Here is a 23,239-nt window from a genome sequence, read left to right on the forward strand (position 1 = left end):
AGGCTGAATGTACGCCATACTTTTCCGATTGTTTGCTTTTCCTTCTGCTGCACAAACTGTGTTGTGTTGGTGTAGAACGCAAAAACTCCATAAAAGACAAAGACAAGCAAAAGTATTGGTTTTCAATCAAGCTTTTAATGAAAAGATCATAAAATAACAGTTTATCCTTCCTCACTGCTGTACATTAAGACTGCAAGGTTGTGAGTGCTGAGGTCAGCCGTATTACACTTTTTATGACACTTTGAGTTTGTGAGCCCGATCGCTACACACAGCGGTGGCTCTGACCTGAATACGAGCTCTGTGAGGAGTGGAGATAAAGACAGGGAAAGAGAGAGCCCAGCCTGGGTGCTGCCAAAAGCCACAACAAGGGTCAGGAAACCTCCCCTTAAATACTGGTGATGTATGTTGCCTGGTTTTAGAGCGCGCGTTTGCAGACGTCGACAGCGGCATCTGTGTTTGCGTTGGAGGTCGGTGCGAATGCATGGCAGCAAAAGCGCACCTGGGCGTGTGCGCCTCTTGCAAGTGATGTGTGTTTGCCAAAGGGGAAGGGCTTCTTGCCCTTTTAATTATTCATCAGCAAAGACCCTACAGGTCCATTCCAGAGCCTCTCAACCCCGTAGATCCTGATACATTATTGAGAGGCTGTTCCTGAAGAGAACTAGTGAGGAAGCTCGATATACCCAGCTCCACTAATCAAACTCTTCAAGCAGCAACTTTACACTTTAGCAGCTAGTCATGTCGGACTGTGAATGTAGCGCACAGCAAGGTGACAGTGTGCCTTAAGAAACTCGTAAAAATATGTTAAGAAAATGCTTTGTATGAAAATACGGTGCTATAAACTCTTTTTGGTTACAGATGGACGGCAAGAAAAATAAAAACGGTATAAATGGCAAGACAGCACTTTTCTGTAAACACTGGAAGTTGTTGAGGTATTTTGGTGTCACTGGAGGTACAGTAAACACTGAAAAATGCAGCAGAGCACAGAATATAGGCCTCTGTGCAGTAAAGATTACAGAGAAACAAAGGGGCTAAAAAGCAGGGGTCAAGTGTATCTGAGATTAGGGAAGGGGCAATAAAGCTTAAAATGGAGTTTACTGGCACTGGAGGCCATTTTAAAACGAGCTTTGGTTCAGCCTGTTAAGGTAAGGATCACTTCCAAAATAACTAGACAGAGCAGCCCCATTATAGCATTACCAATGAAAGAAAAATAGCAAGAAAGATTGCGAAAGTATCTAGAGAGTAAAAAAAATGAACAGAGAGAGTTGTCTCTCAGATGGGTTTCCTGCTTCATACGTCATTTTAAAGCTTTTCTAACACTGCATAATGATATGGGTTTTAGTTTTAGCAAACAATAACAATGAGGTAAGAAGAGAAAGAAAAAAACCGTCAGGTTCGTCGGAGCTGATATGAGAGCCTCTGAGTCCTCTCAGAGGCTTTACAAAACATACAAAGTGCACTTAGTAAAGCTATCTCATCCAACGTTTCTAAAGAAAAATAATAAAAAAAACATTTGCTCAAGATGAGATAACAGACGAAAACAAGAGATGGAAGAAGTGGTTTAAGACAAGAGATTTAACAATGTCCAAGAGGGAAAAACATGTGAATTATGTGCATGTTTCTGCTTGGTAGGGTTTTTTGTTTATTTCCTTCAGCGTCAGCAGCGTGGCAACACCCAGGGAGAGCACATTTTTTAAACATACAGCAGCCTCCGCTCTGCACAGGCAGCAACAGTGTCCTGTCTGAGTCCGCTGACAAACACACAGGGGTGGTCAAGGTTCAGATCCCCTCTGTGTCCAGTCAGTGACAACTCAAGACAATGTGGGCAAAAAAAATACCCAGAATTAAACAAGTGAAGAAAAAAAAAACCTCTACAGACTGTCAGGTGTAATTGTCATAGACCATTTTCTTTAAGTTGGAAAAAAACAAAAAAACATACATTAGTTCTCCCACAAAAAAAGAGTCTTCACAGATTGTGGTTAATGGCTATGCTTTGAGTCTCATTTAAGATTCAGCTTGAAATTCATCAAAAACAAAAACAATAAAAAAAAAAAAAGGGGGGGTCCGGCCTCCACCTCAGTCTCACACATTGAGAAAACTCTTTAAAGAGGTGAGGGCAGGCCCCGGAAATAAATACATTCATCACCGACAATAGACATTTGATAAAAAAAAAAGAAAAACAAAAGAGAGAGAACACTGTCAATAAGTGTTTGCGCCAATGTTGTTTGAGGCTCGACCAGCCAGAGGTTTGTGCTGCTTTTGTCAACAGAATACAGGCAAATTGGAAACAAAAAATATATATAATTCACAGTTAAGACCAGCAGATGAGCCCGTTTACATGCACAGAACAAAAGGAAAGAAAAATAAACCATGCTAGATTCTCTGGATAGGTTATAAAGACCAACCAGCTAGAGATGTACCTTGTTAGAGGACAATTTTAAATAGGCTCAAGCGGACGAGAAACGCCTCGAGCGCGTTTGTGTAAACACAGAGACAACATTGAGCTAAAAAGACCCTGACCAACAATGCCTATTTGATTAATACGTCAAGGTTGCACTGAACCCACCCCCCCTCACCCCCAGTCTGATATGAAGACAGGCCAGAGGGCAGGAGAACTGGGGTGCAGGGTCACCCCAAAGCCAGCTGGCAGGGAGGAGATACCACACACCCTCCCCCTATTTGAATATGCAGTAGTTCACCCCATGTTTAATGCTATACTTCTGTTTTGGCAGCAACATCTGTGGAAAAGCATCTTAATTACACACACGTACACACGAGATAAGAAGTAAAAAATAAAATAAAAATAAAAATCTATGACTGGTCGAGCCTCAACTGAGGTCTGTAAAACTGTAAAAGTTTATGTAAACAATGAGATAAATACATGTTTCTTTTTTTTATTATTTTTAGAGCCACACATGGTTCCATAATCATTCAAATGTGCTTTGGTTTAAAAAATAGTTTGTGAATTTGGGTATGAGCTTTTTTTTTTTTTATAATTATTTCTTCTAAGTTCTTTGTACAACTTTGCAACCATTTCCGCACATACTGTGTAACTAACTAAAAATGTAGACTTTGTTTTGAGCTGCCTCTCGCCTTTTGTCCAGGCTTTTTGTGTTAGTTGAAAAAGATTCCCCCCGTTCATCTTAAATATGAAACTAGTGTTTTTTTTTTTTTTTTTTGCTTCTCTCAAGTTTAAAATACAGAGAAACCGATACAATGCTTTATCTAACAAATGTAGCTGAGAGCCTGCGTTCACACACGCAGAACAATCCCTGAAGTACTTGTAGAGTAGTAGTACGAGTAATAGTAGTAGTAGTAGTATGGTCACAGTTTTTTCTTTTGCTTTGACAAACAAGCAAGCATTCAAATGCAGCTGCAAAATAAATCCTTTGCAGAGATGGCTAAAGATAATGTTGTACAAACACCTTTTGCATTACAGACATCGTGCTGCAGTGCACCAAGTGCTGACAAGTACAATAACGTTTGAAGGCAATGCATTGAGGACTCCCCGTGTAGCTAGGAGAGGTCACAGGCGGCAAATAACACGTTTGTTGTTTGAAGTCGGGGGCGGGAGTGTGAAAGGTTCACGTGTACCATGCAACACCAAGAAAGTCAATGTTAAATTAAATCACAACTCTGGGAGTCCAGGATGCAGGTACCTAGAAACGACAGTGATGTTTGCGGAGCTTCAGCTGCATTTCACAGACCTTAGCGACAGGATGAAGGAGGCATTACCAAAAAACTATAAACTCAAGAGGACAGGTAAATCAACAAAACAGAGGAATGCCTACGTCAAAAACTTGTAGTGAAGCTTGGCGATCCACAGTGAGAGTTTCAAGAGTAGATACACTGGACAGTGAAATGGACAAACGAGAAAGGAGTCATTCCCTACGAGTACTAGGTATTTCGCCCCTTCGCCAATTTGTACTTTTGAAGTTTTGGTGTTCTTTATTTCAATTGATTGGCCCCGAAGTAATTTTGTATACTGAATATAGCTTACTTTCAGGAAATGTGGCTTTAAGAGTACTAGAAAATAATTTTGACCAGTAGGGGGGTCACCAAGTTACTGAGCTATTGATTGGGGCTTAATCTGTAATATTCCATAAATGTCAACTGGTCCAAACCAGGATCAGAACCTGTTCAGGCTAAATGAAAAAAGGGCATAAAATACAGTCTAAATGTAGAGTAGGATTAAATTAACTTGCGATTTTGGCATATTTATAACAATTCATCGCCAAAATCCATGAAAAATACTCAACTTAAAGAAAACATGGAATGCTTTAAAGCAGGGTTCCCATTGTGCGATTAATCAACCTTTTGAGACATAATCCTTAGTTTTGAAAAAATTGAAGTGGCATTCTATGACTGTTCAATGTGAAAAATTCCCAGAGTGATTTAGCACATTCACAACCAAACATGCCCCACAATCACAGTGTGTACGACGCTTTAAGTACACAGGAAGTGACGAAATACGTTAAGGTCAAGAAATCAGGGCACAAATTAGCGAAGGGGGGAACTGACCCAGAGGCATTCTATATTTCCGGCTAACAAATTTGGCTATTAACCAATAACTAAATAAAGGGTTAAATAATTTCATCTATCTTTAGTGATATAACTATCAAAACTGTCCAGTGCATCCCTTCTTCTCCTTTCTTATGACAAGTTTTCACAAATTCAGCTCATAAAGTTTAAAAGACTTGAGTAACTTAGGTTTTACGTTAAAATTCTGATTATAGATCCTATCTTTTTTTTTTGTCTTTTTCTTTTTGGCTTGAACAGAACACAAACTGTCATCAAGTCCTGTTTTTAAAGTCAGGAAATATAAAGTGGATGAGGACTCTGGATACAAACATAAAACAGAAACGGGACAGACATGCTCAGTGAACATGTCTTGAACTTTACCGTTTTTTTTCCCCCCCCCCCCCCCCCCCCAAATCATGTGGTAAAGTTTTTACACCCCCACCGGCCCACCAATCAGCACAAGCTTTTCCTTGCAAAACCACAAGAACCATCACCAGCCTCAGAGTTATTGGCCAAAACAATCACACAAAAAGGGTGGATTTCTTTGTCTGGACTTTAGAATATAATTCTTAATTTGTTTTATACAGCAATAAAAGAAATCAAAAGAGAAATAATTTAGTATGCTATATATCTTAAGTACATCTTTTTTTAAAACTTTGGTTATGAACTTGTCTAGCAATGTTTGTTAGTTAGCTCAGTTCTCCTTGACATTCATAGGATCTTTGGAACACTATACATCTAAAACTAACCAACCAACCACTATTTGCTCCAGGAAGGATGCTACAGTACATTTTGAATTGGGGGCCACATGGTGACCCAGGCCCCCGGGGAAAAAAAACAAACAAACAAAAAAAACAACTATTTTTTGAAAAGTACAAATAACAGCTAGAAACAATCAGAACGTGTAAAGTCTAATAGCATTAAAAACCTGTGTTGAGAGATGGGCAGGTTAAAGCATTAGGTGAGAAGTTACATAATCTACACACTTTTTACAATTAATTACATAAGCAACTTTTAACTAAATCGACAGTTCGTAAAAGTAATCAGAGGTAGCAAGGTCACAAGCCTATATATAAATAGACTTCTTTTTTTTTTCCAAGTGGAGGAAAGCTATACAGAAAAATAGAACGTACCCACTGAACATAGCGTTCGGTTTAAAACACCCCCTTTAAACCTCCCACCCTGCCCTACAACCCCGACCCCCCACCCGCACTCCACAAGAAAAATCCCAAGACCTTCCAGTTTAAAACATTCAATGAAACATGACAAGCTCTTAAAGTATGAGTACTACCACAAGGGTTTTTTTTCTTTCCAGCTTCTTTCCTTGGAGCACTAGCAGGCAAATCTAAAAAAAAAAAAAAAAAAAAAAAAAAAAAAGACGAAAAAAAAACAACAACCAAGAATAAATAAAAATTCTCGTCTACGTAAATGCGAACAGCCAGAGAGAGGACGCCGAGTATTTGTTGTCTTTCCCCTCCTGAGAAAAGCCTTTCTTTTAAGACTTTCAGGTAAAGCACAGAGATGGTCCCATACCCAGTTTCCCCTTCTCTTTCATACATAGAGCATCACCAACATCATAAGGATATAAAGCTGTCAGGGTACAATTTTTGTTTTTGCTGAATTATTGCCAGTTTTGTTTGCACCGATGTATTTCTCTTTTTTGGTCAAAAGTTGTTTTGGGAGCAATGGGGGAAAGAAACTCTTAAGATTTACTGTTCATACCATGAGTAGAGAGGAAGGCGGCTGAAGGGTACGAGGTGCCCACATTCACATTTAACCAACTGTGCCTCTCCACCATGGCTTTGTGACTTTGGAGAGAGACACGAGTAAATAGTCCCTCTAAAAACTCCTGAGAGGTGAGCACACATCATTCGCTATAACCGATGACCCTATCCTTGCATCAACGGGATCCCACCGTCACCGAGAGAGAGAGAGCACTGTGGCGAGCAGCTACACCGTTCACTCAGCCGGGGCGTCGTAAACTGGAGTCAGTATCAAGAACTGTGTTTTATGTGTGCGTTTCTTTGCTTCTGAGATGGAAAAAAGGTGGAGAAATGTTCCTTTTTCTCTATTCCCGTAGTTCTTTGGCTTGATGCGTTTCTAAGTCGGTGAGGTGTGCATTCTCAGGTGACTGATGAGGTTGCGCTGCTGGGTGAACTTCCCGCCGCACAGCTGGCATTCGTACGGCTTCTCCCCGGAGTGGACTCGCATGTGCTCGGTTAGGCGGTACTGCCGCGTGAAGCGCATGCCGCACTCTTCGCACGCGAACGGCTTGAGGCCCAGGTGGCTGCGCATGTGGCGCGTCATGGTCCCCCGCTGGGTGAACATTTTGCCGCAGATGTTGCAGGGAAAGGGCCTGGTCAGCCAGTGGCTCTTTTCGTGCTGCCTCAGAGTTGCGGGGTCTTTGTAGCTCTTGCTGCACACGGTGCACTTGAACGGACGCATTTCGGAGCCGAAGTTGGAGGGACCTACAGGGGCTGAGAGGTCCTCTGCCTCCTCCTCATCCTCCTCCTTCACAAAGGTCCCTCCCTCTTCCTTGATGTAGAGCTCATCTTCAGTGTGGGTTTCCACATGAGCGTTGAGCTGCTCAGAGCTGGGGAAGCCCTTACCACAGGGAATGCACACATAGAGGTTGTCTCCAAACGCTGGCTCAAAACCTTCCTGTCGGTACACATAGTTGGCGCTGTGGTGTCCCCCTCCTGCTCCTCCTCCACTCTCTCCATCACTCTGGCCACTTTCTTCACTGTGCTCCTGGCCGTTCTCTCCTCCTTCCTCCTCCTCTTTACACTGGAAGGACTGGTCAGACGCAAAGCTGTTACCACTGCCTCCGCCGGCACCAGAGGAGCGGCCATCTTTAGGACCTACAATCACTCCGTTAACCAGAGGCCTGTCATGGTCCTCAGACTTCAACCCTAACGCGTCTTTTTTGGGCCATTCATTCTTACGAGCAGCATGTCGGGTCTTTTTCTGAGGTGGCGGGCCCTCGGACTGGTTTTGGGATTCCTCTGGCGTTTTGGAGGAGTTAAGCTCCGTGTTCTCTGAGATGCACGTGTCCACACCTGGCAGGGTGGTCGAGGAGTCATCCAGCGAGGCACTGTTGGTTGTGGATACTGAGGCAGATTGGGGGGACTCTTGGGAGTTGCTGTGCGGGCTGAGGGCGTCAGTGGCTGTGCCAGCAGAGTGAGGACTCTTCTTGGACAGATCTAACCCAAGATCTGGCTCCCCGGCACTTGCCCCACTGCTGAGATTACCGTTACTGTTGCCGTTTCCCCCATTCCCGGCTTTCCCAGAGCTCCCAACAAACATTTCGTCATCTGACAGTTTTTCCCGAAGGCTTTCGTCTGGCTGTGGTTGGTCGGCATCGGAGGGGGTTGGAGGATAGTGGTTGTTGGGACCAGCAGGGGTAGAAGAGGAAAGACGCTGGTTGTTGAGGCGTAAGCGGCTGAGTGGACCTGGCGTGGAGGGTTTTCCTGGTAGGGGCTTCCCGCCACTGCGCTTGAGCTTCTTTCTGCACAGAGCAGCAAGGTCATGTAGCTGGAGGTAGCTGGCTGCGGTCAAGAGGGCACTGAAGTTCTGCTCGCTGCTCTGGTCTGACGAAGACAGGAGCTTTCCAGTATAGATAAAGTCCAGAACTTGTCTGAACACAGAGGGGTTCACCATCTCTGTGTCAAGGTTAATAAGGTTGTCGTGGAGGACCAAAGATTTGAAGTAAATGCTGCTGGCAGCCAGGATGTTCTTGTGGGCGCGAAAGAGAGCATTCTCCACCACGATGATAACATCACACAGGAAGCCCTTGGCTCTCTGCTGGTTGAGTTGCAGCAGTAGTTGTTTGGCATGATTTGGCAGTTCCATTTCCTCCTTCCTTCTCTCTCTCTCTTCCTAAACGTGCACCACCTAAAGCTGAAACACAGAGAGAAACAATTATTAGCTCTGATACAATTAAACACATGCCACAGTGATCAATAGTTAAGCCCTTTAGTGTACCCCATCTCCCAACCCGGGGCTCACAATCGACTGCAGTGCGGGTTGCGCTCCTGATCCAGTTCTGGTTTGCCGCAAACCCCCACTCACACCGCTCCTAGGGAAACAGCGGTCATGTGGTCCTTTCTGTTACTATCCCTCATAAATTATAAAAAAAAAACAGCCATGGTTTTTATTTTTTCGGGGTACACTCGTTATCCATGCGCTTAATTATCCTATTTCATCCTCCAAAAGCCCCTCTGTATCCTCGTGTTGCTGTTTTGTTTACACTCGTCAAGCTAGCGTGAGTTGCCGTTGAGTGATTTTATTTTGAAATTCACCAGAACTTTATCCTGTGTAGTCCCTGATGTTTTCTGTTTGGCATGTGAAATTCAGGAGCTTGATCCGGGGGACCGCCGTCTGGTGAATCATCCTTCTTGCGGAATCATTTGCAACGCCACGCAGCTTCAGTAACCGGACCCACACGTCACTGGTGTGAGTGGACACGTTGGTTTTTAATTATTTGGGTTACTTGTGGCGCTGCAACTGTATCTGAACCGTATTCATGGTGAGCCCGGGTTAGGAGATGGGGTACACAGGGACTGGGCACCAGTTGCTCACAAGGCCAACACAGAGGACAACTTGAACCCAAGAGTAATTCACAGTTGCCAATTGTTCTAACATAGAGAGAACCCTTATCTAGGATTCGTAGTATAGGTTTGTGGTGCTAAACGGTGCATGAAGGAGCAGAAAAAAATAGAATAAAGAAAACATTTTTACTTTTTAGACAGCATTCTACACATGTCAGCACTTTAAGAGAGAGTACATTTGAAAGTTATGATCTAAAAAGTTATTTTTGGTTTCAAAAGCAGTACGTTTTTGAGGACGGGCACTATTTACATCACATAGAAAATCAACGTGCATTTTACCATTACCCTACCACTATAAACACACCAACCCAAGCTAGCAGCTCTGGAAAGTTCTCAAATTAACAAATTGCTGGTGACGCACTGAGAAACTTACTAATAACCAGAATCGTCGGATTTTCAGCTTGCCTGACACAGCCGGGTGACTGGAAGGTCGAAAATAAAATCTTCCGATGAGTACCATGCTAAATGCAGCTAGGTTGCACTGACAACAACCTTTGCTATGGATGCAGTTACTAAGTGAAGAGGACTAAAAATGAAGTATGTTGAGTATCATTTAAAATTAAGAGTACTAAGAAGGTTTTCAAAAGGAATCCGTTTCCTTTGTCAACGTGTCTTATCTGTTCAGGTTACAGGGGAGTGAGGAGACATAGCCTTTCAGCAGATAAGATGGCTAAATGGAACATGCTGGATCTGGAAATGTTGGCAGACTTTATGAAATCTCAGAGAGACGATAAGGATCAAATTCAAACTTCTCTGAATTAGAAACGCTAGCATCACTATCGCTAATATAAATAGCTTAAATCCATACTAAAAAGTTATCTTCATGCTTTTGTTTTAAAACAAAAAAAAAAAAAGTTTTACAGAGACTTCTCTCTCACACGTGACAATGCCTATGCTCCTTTTGCAGACAAATAAAGGGCCGTACCATGGCAGGAAGGCTAGATAATTAAATATTTTCAATGCAGTTTTATAGTTTTTGACATTATAGCTGTTAAATCGGAAGTGGCAGGTCAAAGCTTTACAAAAACTGCAGGTTGGAAGTTAGCACCAAACATCCACCCATGCAGTGCCAAAACAAAAAAGAAAAACATGGCAGTAATGAACATGGAAACAAGTCCTCCCTTTCCTCTTCCATTTTAAACAAATTGTGCCCGATGCTGCTGTTTAGGCACAAAGGCGGGGTGAGGAGAAATGCTAAGTATTTTCTCAAAGTTTCTCTTCTCAGGTTGTTTTGCCTAGTTCAGAGAAACTCTAGTTTCTGCGGGGTGCCCTCCTTGGAAACACGCCTCACTCTCCTCTCTGTTAGGTCATGGTAATGTCAGTCCTGCCCTATTGTCTGAGGGTGGGGGTCTGTGGCACAGCAGGGCTCGGGGGGAAGGATTAGATGACACCTGAGCAGGTAAAACTACACAGGAGCATGGGCAGAAGGGGAGGGGGAGGGTGTGGCTCAAAGACAAGGACACCACCACTTGATCCTCCAAAGAGGCCCTCATTTATGGAATTAGGACAAGTGAATCTCATTCACTGATGACCTACAATGTATAACTGCTCTTTTTTTTTTCTGTTTCTGAATCACAAAGCGATTTCTGTTACACCATTTTTAGGCAGCACATGCAAAACAGTTTCTGAACTAGTAGTAACGCGTTCTGCTTCTGGCAGCAAGTCTGTCTTTGGCACATGTCTAACAGGTTCTGTAGGATTTGGGCGTGCTGGTAAAATGAACCCCTACCATTTAATACCTCTGACCACATCAGGGCACGGAGGTTTAAAAAGAGATTAAACAGTCATGCAGAGAAAAGCTTTACTCGAGCCATAAATGTGTGAAAATGCACCATTTTCATCACGTGCTAACCTAGAGGTTTATAGAAATTGGTCTTTCATGCTGCACAACAGAGAAGGAGGCAGTGCTTCTTAAAAACAGGCTAGCCCAAAAGCAAAAGGAGAATATTTTTATTAGCTGTACACATCACAGTTTAACAGAAAATACAACTGACTACAGCCTAAAGGCAGCTGCTTTGTCTCAATCTTTTTTCTTTTTTTTTTAAAATGCATTGGCTAAAGGATAAACAGTATGGTTCGCCATTATGTCCGTGAAGTCTGAATATCAATTACAGCTGTGATGCAATATGACACACTACTCCTAAAATGCATTGTCAAGAAACTATATATTTTTAAAACAGTTGATGGAGAGGATATGGGTTGGGGTAAACCTTTAGGCTTACAAGGTTGCTTTTAGCAAGTAGCCTTAAAAACGCCTTTTAAAAGAGCACTTGATTGGTAAAGTAGTGAGAAGAGTTTGGATAGACCAAGTTTTAAAATAATCTCAGCATTTCTAGACAGTAGGGACTTTAAATTGCATATAACTAATGGAAGAGGTATCCTTTCTTTCAAATGAGAGAACAACTGGACCTCAGAACGACTGTGGCAGCGAGTACTTTCCTAAGGAATACCACAGAGTGGCTACCTAGGACCAGAAGGTTGTTTCAAACCTGACTTTTTTGGGTACGGATAGAAAGTTTTATGTAAGTAGCCCCATAGAATCTTTTAAACTGAACATGCGTCACTACGTACGCCACAGGAAGCTATCTGATACCCACTTTGAAAGCAGATGGTTTGAAAAAAATATATTCCACTCCAAATCTACAGCAAAGAAATGTTATTTAACTTGTTTTATCATCATCATCATCATTATTATGCAACAGGGGGTCATATTAATTTCATTTATTTGAATGTTTTTTGTTATAATCTCGTCAGGAGCGGTGTAATAAGCATGCTGCTTCCCATCAAACGTGGACATCATATCGGTTCCTTGGCCAAGGCGGTGACATAAAACGACGAAACCTGTCTTGCTTAAATGTTCTTAGAAAATAGCTTTAAAATTTTGTTGTGACCTTTGAGACAAACCTAAACAAACGTAAGAATTAATAAAGGGAAACTGATGGTTTTGACAGGTAATTTTCTCAAGAAAAAGGTGTGATTGGTTCTCAGAAGTTCTTCTCAAGGATTTTGCCAGCAGAATAAAGTTGTTTTGATTATTACAATGACAAACAATGCTACTCATTCTGTCATTGGTCACAACAGCATGGATAATTTCTGTAAATCTTGTCATGAATTCTTGCAGTTCTTAATAACTCCTGTAGTAGAATAACCTTCCGGAAAAACATAGGTAATTTAATCCAAAATACTCTTAATCTAAAACTTCAGACTCTAAACAATAAAATCCTATTCTAATATAGTTTAGTTAAATGTGCCAGATAGCAAGAGAGAAACAAAAAAAAAATGGTAACGTAGGAAAGGAGGGGGAGGTCTATCAAGCATGGGACCCTTTTTAGGCTATATTGAACATGGTTTAAGTGCAACAAGGTTAGAATTGTAAACTGTGGTCTGTCACAGTCTGACTGGCTGATACAATCAGCTGAAGTAATCATTACTCTCAGGTCCACGCCTGGGCTTGCCTCATCTGCTGTGACACTTCTCATGGTCTCCCTCCCTTCCCCCGTCTGCTTTCAGCTACACATATTTACCTCCTTTATCTTCCCACCCTCACCGCCCGTGTCTCTGGGCCTGAAAGCGCATCGCAGGAACAGTTCACTGTCCCTAATGTCAGAGACGTTCTGGAATACATAACCCGTGTGTGTTAATCACAGAACCTGCTTCAGGGGGTCTACGGCTGTCGACCCTGCAGGCAGTAATGGAGAAGAGAGCTGCAGAAGGGGAAAAAAAAAAAAAAAGGAAAGAGGGCCTCTGCTATGATGCCAGCCAGGAAGCCATATATCATTCAAGTCTCTTTTAACAAACACCCACCTCTGCATGCTTTATGGGGGGATCCAAGAGGCTTTTCCTGCAAGCCGACATTAAAAGGGGGCTGGGCCCAGAGCAGAGAAACCAGCGCAGGAGCAGAAAAAAAAGAAAAAAAAAAAAAAGAAGAAGAAGCCCTCCCCCACCTCCCTCCCTCTTCTTCTCATCCCTCGCTCTCCCTCCTTCCCCCATCACCCACTCAGCTACAGACTCCCCCTGGCCCCTTCAGTGCTGCGCCATGCCGGCTAGATTCCAGGGGGCTGCTAATGGATTACTGCTGATCTATACGCAGTTAGGGTGGGATGCATGTAGTCCCAGCTCCCCTTCTAATGATACTGCCCAGAAAAAAGAGAGACATAGTACAGCAGGTTAAAGAAAGGCCTGCACCACCATGCCACCGTCGTCTGTGGGTGACTGAAATTTTCCTGCCACATCCATGGTCTCATCAACTGGATTAGTTCTTCAACATCTTACTTCTGGTTGTGCAAACAGTGCATCATTAACTAATAGCAGATTATGTTTGTGTTTGGAGGTGGACATATTTGACTTTCATGTGGGAGATTTCAATACAATGCCCCCCCCTGAAATCAGAACCGAGACTTGCAAAGTCGAAAGTCCAAATGCAGCGCCCAAATGTGATGCGTTATCTCGGCTGTACAGATAATCTTAGAAGAATACACAGTTCATTTGCACTTCTGACAGATTGTATCACATAGAACTCCTTTAAACTTGCCTCTGCATCTTATAGTGGCTATTAACACGTTGAGTGCAGCTGAGATGGCCAAAACAGCAGTCTTTGTGTGTGTTGCACAGAAGAATGAGGATCCTTAATGCAACCCGAGATTTCTAAAATGGTTGCCATTTTCCAGATCCAGCATAATTCAAGACAGGAAGAGGATGAGAGCTCAAAACGGCAACACAGGACGTCTTTGATGTGCTCCCTTCGGCGTTGCTGTTATCGGTTTAAAGTTTAGCGCTCTCACACTCTTCCACAACCCGACCGAAGCTTTTACATGTAATAGAAATTACAGTTTTCCTATTTAGTATCTTCTTATTGCCTGCGAGACCCGGCGGTATCAGAAAAAGATCCGACTAGCAGGAAACCAGGCAGGGCCGATCAAGCTGAAAATCTTTTGTTTTCAATCACCGGCAAAGCTCTACATACAGCTGAAAGAACGACATTATCGTCTCAAGCATTTTCACTAAAGACAACACTTAACAAGTTCTCAGCTGGGGTGAAATGTCATACCCAAATCTTAGCTCCAATGTCCAAGACAAATCAACACTTCGATGGACGAATCTTTAGGAAGACGATCCTGCGAGACGTAGCCTGCAAACGCCCTTCCTGTGTTTTTAACCTTTCTGCGATGGCCAGCATGCCAGCTAATGGCAGATGGCACAATCACTGGTCAGGAGAAGAAATAAGACCTGCTCTGGCACCGCATAAGATCCAAAGTAAGCCTTGGACTTGGACCGCAACTGACCAGGGGGCATGTTGCTCTTGCAGAGACACATGATCAGCTTACCTTGCCTGCAGCGTTAACCTTTTCAAAAAAAAAAAAAAAACTACAGCCAAATGATAGAGAAGGAAACGTCACATTGAAAGATTCAACCTTGACCTCCTGTAGAGGCCTGTTGACAAGGAGATGAGCTGACACGGATGTTTACCACGAAATAGACGGGAGATCATCTGGTTAACATACCCGTGTGTTGATTCATCACTTAACCAGAGAGCTGTAAATTGCCCCAGGCGGTGAATTATTGTAAGCCACCTCTGAATTAAACTGGTTGCTCTACAGATCTGGATGATCAGGTCTGACCTCATTTACAGCTCGTCTTTGAGCTCCCTTTTTTGCAACAAGGACTTTCTGGATTAAAAATCAAGTAAGCAAACCTTACAGAGCGAGTGTTCACACAGCAAAAGGTGACTGAGGTAGCAGTGGGCCGTGCCACTAATCTCCTGAACACGGGGGGTAGCGAGCCAAGAGTGAGGGCAGAGGTGAGGCAAAGTCCTCTGGCGCAATAACAAAACACACCCTGGTATTGTGAAAGGTCACCAGAGAGCAAGATTCAGGAGAATTTTAAAAAACACTCAACCTGCACGACCGTCGTTCGCTCTGATTAAATTAAATAGCGGCACTATAATAAGCTGCCATTGAACTCTCTCAATCTACACACACACACACACACACATTCACACACACAAAAAAAGGATTAGTGGCAGAGGCATATAGACTAGTGAGCCAATCACGTACAGCAGCAAAAAGACCTTGGTCTATGTGTGCGTGCCCTGAAACACGGAGCACTTAAACACACGCACGCTGACAACGCACAGAAAGAGGAGTATGCTGGTGGGCAGAGGGAGTGGGGGAGGGGCAAAGGGGGGGGGGGGGGGATGGTGCAAAGCCAGTTTGAAATACAAACACCAGGCAACCACCTCAGAGCCATTTCAACATGGCTGACCTTGCTGCATGGGCATGGGCCAACCCACTGAGGAATCAGGGGAGCTGCAATAACCTGACTTTCGCTTCCCCTCTTAAGTGTGGAAAAAAAAAAAAAAAAAAAGAAACGAGGAGATTGCAGACAACAAATGGGCTTTTTTTTGGTGAACCTTTCCTTATATTTTCACCCAAGCCCTGCTTGATGGAAAAAGGCAGCTGCAGCAGGAGTAGAAGTAGTTAGTCTTTGGACTTTTAGATCTTAGTTTACACTAATAAATAAGCAAAACAGAGCAGTATCAGCAACTGGGGAAATCCATGCATGGTGAAAACCTGCAGTTAAATAGGGAACGGAGCCCGCCTCCCTCCCTTGAATTATTAAATTCGGGCACAAATGAAAAGCGGTGGATGCGACTGTGTTGGGCAAGCGGAGCACAGAGAGGGCCGACGGGTTCGGACTGCATGTCTGACAGATCGGTGACTGTTGTTACAAAGATGCACCTACAGAAATACCGCAGTGTCTTTTTGCTCCACTACGCCGCTTTCACAACAATAGTTCACCAGTCTGAGCTGAGCAACACGCACACCACGAATGGCCCTGATTCGGAAACTGCGTGATGCAAATAAAAAGCAGAGATACCTCAACAAACAACTTCTTAGTATAGTGTTTAGGTAACCAAGTTATCGCATAGTGAAATGTGCTGGTATTTAAGAAACAAAGAGACATGCCTTCAATAAAAAGCATTACCTTAACCTAAAAGCTCTCCATCTGGGATGCATTGAAATATTAGCTTTCCACCAGCATTTGATGGTGTTCAGCAGCTCAGACTAAAAAAAAACAACAAAAAAACAACAACAATTGGAGCCCAATCAGTGAGCGCACCAAACCAAGCCCTAACAGATCAGGGTAACAACACTGTTTGAGTAAAGAATCGGTCAGGCATCAGATGAAGCTCAGGGATGTAAGAGGCCATTTGCACAACATGTGAACATCACCGTTTTACCCAGACTGCAGGATAGGGGGGGAGAGAGCAATGGTTTCATCAGATAACAGGAAGGCTGATCGGAACACCGCAAACTTGTTTTGTTCAATCCTTTTGAGTTTTGAACTCGTGTCATGAAAGATTCTGGATGTGGAAATGTTGGCAGTCTGACGAACTCTCAGAGTTAAGGTAAGGGTCTACATTTCTTCAGGGAATGTGTTGAGACACAGTTACAGCCAAACCATGATATTTCCTGATAACAGACGCCACAAAGTTTCAAATATTAACTCCATACTTATTTTGTCTTTGTTTTTGGGATAATAAAACCCTATTTTACAAACCGTTCTGTCACAGGATGTAAATAATGAATGACCACTTAAGGCAGGAAGGCGAGAAACGACACTTAGCACACTCTTCCTATATTTTCCTGCATTATAGAGGAGAAACCAGGAAAGGCTGAAATTGGAATCGACAAGTCAAAGCCTTAGAAAAAATATATATCAGAAACCAGCCACAAAACCCAGATTTGAGACCAGTGTAACTACTTTTTAAAATCTAAATGCTGTCGTATATAAGGAGAATGGCTCCCCAGGTACGTCTAAAAAATATTGAAATTTGCTTCAACTCGTGCTATTTGCTTATTGTAAATTAAAACACTGCTGTAGTTACACCTTTATGACAAACAATGTAATGCTTTTGATGCTGATTATTCGCAGGAATTCCTCACACCAATCAAATTCCATGAACCGGATACAGACGAGAAGCCTGTTAAACATCCCACAACGGCAAAATATTGGAGCGGGGCAGGAACACAGACGCAGCTCAACATTTACATGACAGCACTGCCTAAAAAGGGGAAGTGCATGAACTGAAGTATGGCTTGGTCAGTTAAAACTCTTGCAGTGAGGCGAATCAAATTCAGTGCAGACAAACAGGTCCTGCTCAGAGTTTAGCGCAGTGGAAAAAAAAAAGAGGGGTAGAGGTTGCTGTGAACCCCAAACATTTCAGTGCTGAGAAGATTATAACAGCAGTAGTAGAACTAAAGCACATTTTGCTTTTTAGGAATTACCTTGCACTAAGACATCAAGCTGTCACAGCCTTGTGCTGCTGGGGTGATGCAGTGAATGAGGCACTAACACATCATACTAGCTGCTAAAGCTAAACTAATCTGAAGGAGAAATGCTAAGTTAAATTTACGAAGAGTAACGGGGTGCACAAGATATATTACGCACAATTTCACTCTCGTGTTTATGCATATGTCATCACTGAAGGGATAAAGAATGCAAATAATTTCCCCAACTTTACTACAGTGGGCCCTGTAGTGGTGTTTCTTTAAGCAGCACCTAGTATAAAACGGAAATAACTGTGTGGCACAATAACATGAAACGAAAATTCCCATATAAGATGTAATAAATCTATACATCTATAAATTTAAAGCAGCACTGTGTAGGTTTTGACCCAAGAAATGGCTTGAATTGAGATATATTAAATGTTTTTTCAGGAGAATATACAGCACTTATCGATGATCCGCGCAGTTGCTCTTCTCAGAAACTGTCGCTGGATGGGTCATGTGACTTAGAGCGCCGCTCTCGGTAACGCGTATGCTGCACTCCATTTACCCATCAGTCTACGTTCCTACCCTCTCCTATGGTCAGAAAATGTGGGTTATAACCGAAAGAACGAGATCCCGTATACAGGCGGCTGAAATGAGCTTTCCCCGCAGGGTGGTGGGGCTCAGCCTTAGAGAGGGAACTCGGCCATCCGGGAGGGTCTCTCTGCTGAGTCTGCTGCTCCCGTCCGCTTATCCTGGTCCCGCATAAGCGGAAGATGACGAGTACCACAACTTCATCTATTTTTTTATGTTCATTATAATTTCATGCTGCACCACTACCCGTTTATGGAAACCACTTTGCAGGTTGTTCTGGCATCATCCAAGCAACCAAAATAATGCTGAGAAATCTATTTCTGAATTATCAGAAATAAATTTTATTTAAATTAGATCAGGCCTTGTGAAGCTGAAACTAACATAACTTTCAAGCACAAAGTGCATGAAAGAACATTTACAGACTGAAAGAAGAAAGGGATATTTACATTTTGCAGCATTTAATGAAGCTGAATTGACTAGGTAATAATATCAGACCACGTCTCATCTTACACTTTTATAATCTTGTCTTACACGGTCCAGGGAGGCATTCTGACCTCAAAAACAAAAACTACAAAACTATTTTTGTTATCCTATATGGATTAGAGATGCACAGAGAATAATCTGCTGCCAGAACCTGTCTTGATCAACCCTGACTGGTGAGCGGCCCGTCTGAAACTTAAAAATCCCACTCCTGTTAAAGTCAGTGAAAGCACCATTCGTAAGCGCAACACTACTCTTTGGCGTAGAAGCTGTTGGTGTAGCTGAGTGCAGAGGACTCATAATTAGATATTTTCAGAATCAGTGAGGTAGTTAAAATGCGGTCAGGAACAAAGTGATGTAAGAAACTAAAAGAAAAACGTATTATGCAACACTTATACTACACTTAATTTATGCTGCAGCAGAGAAAAAAAAAAGACAGGGAGAAAACAAGACCTTCAACAGATAAGGAGGCTGAACGAAGTAAAACATGATTTAGTTTTTTACTTGGAGCTTTCAGCCTCTGTGCTGGATTTTGGAATGTTACAGGTCTCAGCGTTAAAGCATGGATTTACATTCTCTAAAGAGTACAGAGGCTTCTGTTTACAGTTAGTAATGTTAATTGTGCTAACTGCTAACATAAGATGCTAAAGACACTGATCAATCATCTTCTATAATTCAGTTTTAAAAATAAAAAGGTAAAACCTCGTTTTACAGTGACTGAGGAAATGCTTCGATCTGCAAGAAGTACGCTTGACTTAAAGCGGAGAACAATTCTGCTTCAGTTCCTTTAAAAAAAAAAGAAGAAGTTTGTAACATGGCTCAAGCACCATTCTCTGCATCACCAATACCGCTTTGTATTTAGTGGCTCACCCTAAGTGACCCAGGAGAAATTAGATAAAGTCTGAAATGATGCTTAAACTACCTTGGCCGGACTTAGTGGCAGCCTGCTGCGACACATGCAGTGCATCACTGTGTGCTCTCACACAAAAAGGACGTAATCAACTACCTCGCTGAGAACTGAAGATATGATTAATGTGATGAAGGGTCCTCTGTCCGGACAGAATAAACTTGATGAGATAAAACCTCCCCACTCTGTCCCCCAGCTTGAAAAAAAAAAAAAAAAAAGAAAAAGAAACAACACCCCCACATGACCTGATGCCTTCTGGCTGGGCTACGGACTGACAGCAGGCAGGGGTAGCTGTCTCCCTCCAACTTTTAAGTAGTGCATAACCTTCTGGCTATCAGCACTACATTCCACATTCTTCTTCTTCAAGAAGAACAATAACCCTGCCCCGAGGTGTTTTCCTCCACTGAACAAACAGAACTGTCCATGAACAGGCAGAGCCGAAGCACCTACAATCTATAAGTCCTCATCCAACATGTCAGCAGAACATATAGCCTAAGTAGCCGTCTTACTGCGGCGTGCTGCCCACACATGCCACAGTAAGCCACGACTGCGTCGCACACGGGATGCTGAGCGCACGCCGAGGAGGGGAAGGGACAGGAAGGGTGAAGCGGCCGGGCCGATCATGAGGATCATGAGGCTCACAAACACACGGGCCTCACGTTGGCCTGCAGGCCAGAGTTTGTTGGCCATGCAGTGATCAATGCAAGTTGTCATGCTGAACAGTCGACTTGGTCATTTTAATAGCCTGAATTAATTGATTTGACCCTGACTGTAAGGTCGCACAATTATCTGACTACAACAGCAGCGGCCGGTGAAATGGCTGGGCAATAAAATAGTGTGAAGATAACTGGTCTCTCTCATAGCCTTTAAAGTATCAGCTGCAGAATAACCCCTGATGTTTAAGAAAACAAAAACAATAAAAAAGGAGCTTTTTAAGGCCAACAGAAAAAAAAAGAACACAAACGTTGTACTGCACCTCTGGATGGGTGTCAGCAGGCACAATATCACCCAGTGATTTTCATATTATAGGTTCTGGCACCCAGGGACCGTAAGAGGTTGTTAAAAATAGGCATGGGCTGGTTTCGGGTATCTAGGTATACCAAGAATATCAAAGGTTTTGTCATTCCATTCTTAAGATTTAACATTCTTTTAGTGAGCTGCCTGAGAGTGAGCCAGAGTTACCCGAGCAGCACGCCGCCTCCCCCGTGTGCTGCTGCGCGCTGCTTCTTAGCTGGCTGAAAAAGAGGCAAGTACACTTTGTTTTGTTTAAAAGAAAGACAAATTTGGCTGTTCGAAATATTTCCAGTTGTGAAAGACAGACATGCAGTAGAACCTAAGAGAACCCCACTTATTAAGGCAATACTAATTTTAAGGTTGCATGTTACACACAGCAAGTCTTAAATTGGCCTGGGTCATACCATTCCAAAACCAGTCTAATTTTTCTTTGCAGCATTCATACGCTTTGATATCCCTTGAATGAGAGGCCAGAGAACGTGCTGGAGTTATCCGAGGTCTCTCTAGACGCTCTGAGCAGAGAGCAACGAATGCCCCTCCCCTACCTGTTGCTGCACACTGCCGGTCAGCTAGCCGAGAGAAGGCCATCATAATTTCCTGCGTTAACAGGAAAAAATGTCTGGGAATATTACCAATTGCAGAAAAACGTGTACAGTCATGGTGTGGAAAACTAAACGGAGCACCGCCGGCAGTCAATGTTTTTCAAACAACACCTGACAACATCTGGCCTGTAAGCAGGTTTATCACAGGCGTATACCCTGACTAAATAACCAGCTACGACCAGAATTTTTACACACCCATTGTTGCGCTGTACAGAAACGAAAAAAAAAAACAACAACAACAAAAAACAGAAAATCACTTAAATACTACCAATAAGCTTAGCGTATCCTTATTCTATGGTATGGCACACGTCTATGTATAAAAATCTAAATAATACATTAAAGCTAAGGCCATTACTTGAACGGTAATGCTCAAAACTGTATTATAACTTCGCTATTGTCTAGTTGAAAAAAAAAAAAGATTTAACTTTACCTCACTCAAGACTAAAACTTTCCACACACAAGAGGAGGGAAACTGATGATGGCGAGTAACAGGAACGACAAAAATAAAAAAAGCCTACGTAAAATATTATTTCAACACCCAATTTTACAGACAAACATGACTTTAGGCATGTAAAAACGTCGGCGTCTCCCTCACATTTTAAAAACCGAAGCACGTTTAAAGCTACAACTTAAGGGTGCCACTGTTATTAGGTGACAATCAACAGCGAAAGTAGGCCTAAGATGGAAATTTTTAAAGCACCAAGACAGAAAAACAGCAGCCACTCAAGGCAAACACGCATTACTGACATTCCTGTGCCTTATTATCGCCATGCCCCTTGGTACTTAAACAACACCGATCACCTTGGGAGCCAGGCTGCCTTCACTTCACACCTGAGCACATACATTGCTGGAATGTGCAAGGCCCGGACTATAAGTTAAAAAAAGAAACAAAATAGATCATACGCGCGCCTCATGCTGATCAGGTTTTGGCCGGAGAAATGTTGTTTACACGCGGAAATCCAAGTCATGCGCCACTGCTTCCATAAAACATTGCAGTTTGTGGGGTCAGTGTAACGTTACACCCACAGCATGCTCCATTAAAAAAAACCCAGGCTATAACAATGCAATCTAGAAACCACATCTGTCTAATAAAGAAAACTATTCATACCAGATTCCTCATGCTACAGACTCGACATGGTGCTGGACGTTTGCGCACGTCAATCCCGTTAAATCATTTTAATTGGCCCTACCTAAGACCAAGGAAGCTTAACCTACATATAAACAATGCAGGTTACACTAGCGTGAGAGTGGGCTGCGACTGGGCCGAATACAGTGCGTAAAATTCAAAGGTTGGGGAGGTAGGGGGGGGGGGGGGTGATTTCATTTAGAAAAGGTGTCCTGTGAGCTTTTATATTACGAGAATTGATCAAAACAAGTCATTCCATTGATCACATGTTCATTCGGGAAATTTCGCAGTTTTAGAATACAAACTGAGGGGGAAAAATAGCCTTAGAGTGGAAACATTTCAGCCTTTCTTGGGAGGGGGTGGGGGGTGGAGATCCTTTCTTTCGTCGCTGATGCGCTCTGCCAACCAGCCCGGTAATTATCTGGTGCGCACAGCCGTCCTGTGGGGCATCTCTCGTTCAAGTCTTGCGACACGAAAAATAAACGCCGCGGTATTTGGAAACAATCTGCTGTGCGACCAAAAACACCGGGAGTCCGGCTGAGCTGGTTACAAACCCGAGGTGGGATTTCACAGCTCTGCCAATCAGCCTGGTAGAGCCCGCACAACCAGCAGCAGCAGCAGCAGCAGAGCCCCTCTTTTTGTTGGCACGCCGTGGAAGAGGGGAAAAACACCCGTACGATCCCTGCAGCCGATCCAAGCATAAAGGCACCGCAGCAGCCCCTCTTTATCCACCCCCAAGCCACCTTAGCGAGGAATAGCGCGGAAAACGTACCTTTTTACATCGGTAGGACCGTTCTCAGGCGTTCTTCACCATCCTCCTGCTCATCTCACAGCCTTCGGGACGCCATGTTGCAAGCTTATGACGTTAGGCTTCCTCACCCCTGACCCACATTTGAATAGAAACCAGCCCAGAGCGCAGCAAAAAAAAAAAAAAAAAAAAAAAAACCCACACCCACGGTGGGAGGGTTTGACCACTTTCTCAGAGCCAGACCCCTGGCAAGCAACTTTACCTGCAACATGGCAGGACAAGGGAAAAAAAACAAACAAACAAACAAAAAAAAAAAAAACAAAGACGCGAAACATAACCTGCTGCTTAGTAACGCAAACATATATTATAT

At 43.1% G+C, this 23,239-nt stretch overlaps 1 protein-coding gene across 1 annotated transcript; it reads right to left on the reverse strand.

Moving 5' to 3' along the window:
* Window positions 1-113: 113 nt before the first annotated feature.
* hic2 (hypermethylated in cancer 2) lies at window positions 114-23,022 on the reverse strand. The gene is made up of 2 exons (XM_012865619.3): window positions 22,894-23,022; window positions 114-8,418 (listed from the first exon to the last, which is right to left on the reverse strand). Exon 2 carries the CDS (start codon window positions 8,368-8,370, stop codon window positions 6,619-6,621), a length of 1,752 nt encoding a protein of 583 aa, XP_012721073.2. The 5' UTR covers window positions 8,371-8,418; window positions 22,894-23,022; the 3' UTR covers window positions 114-6,618.
* Window positions 23,023-23,239: the final 217 nt, after the last annotated feature.

This window comes from Fundulus heteroclitus, chromosome 12 (genome assembly GCF_011125445.2).
Source record: "Fundulus heteroclitus isolate FHET01 chromosome 12, MU-UCD_Fhet_4.1, whole genome shotgun sequence".
In the NCBI taxonomy this organism is placed as follows: domain Eukaryota; kingdom Metazoa; phylum Chordata; class Actinopteri; order Cyprinodontiformes; family Fundulidae; genus Fundulus; species Fundulus heteroclitus.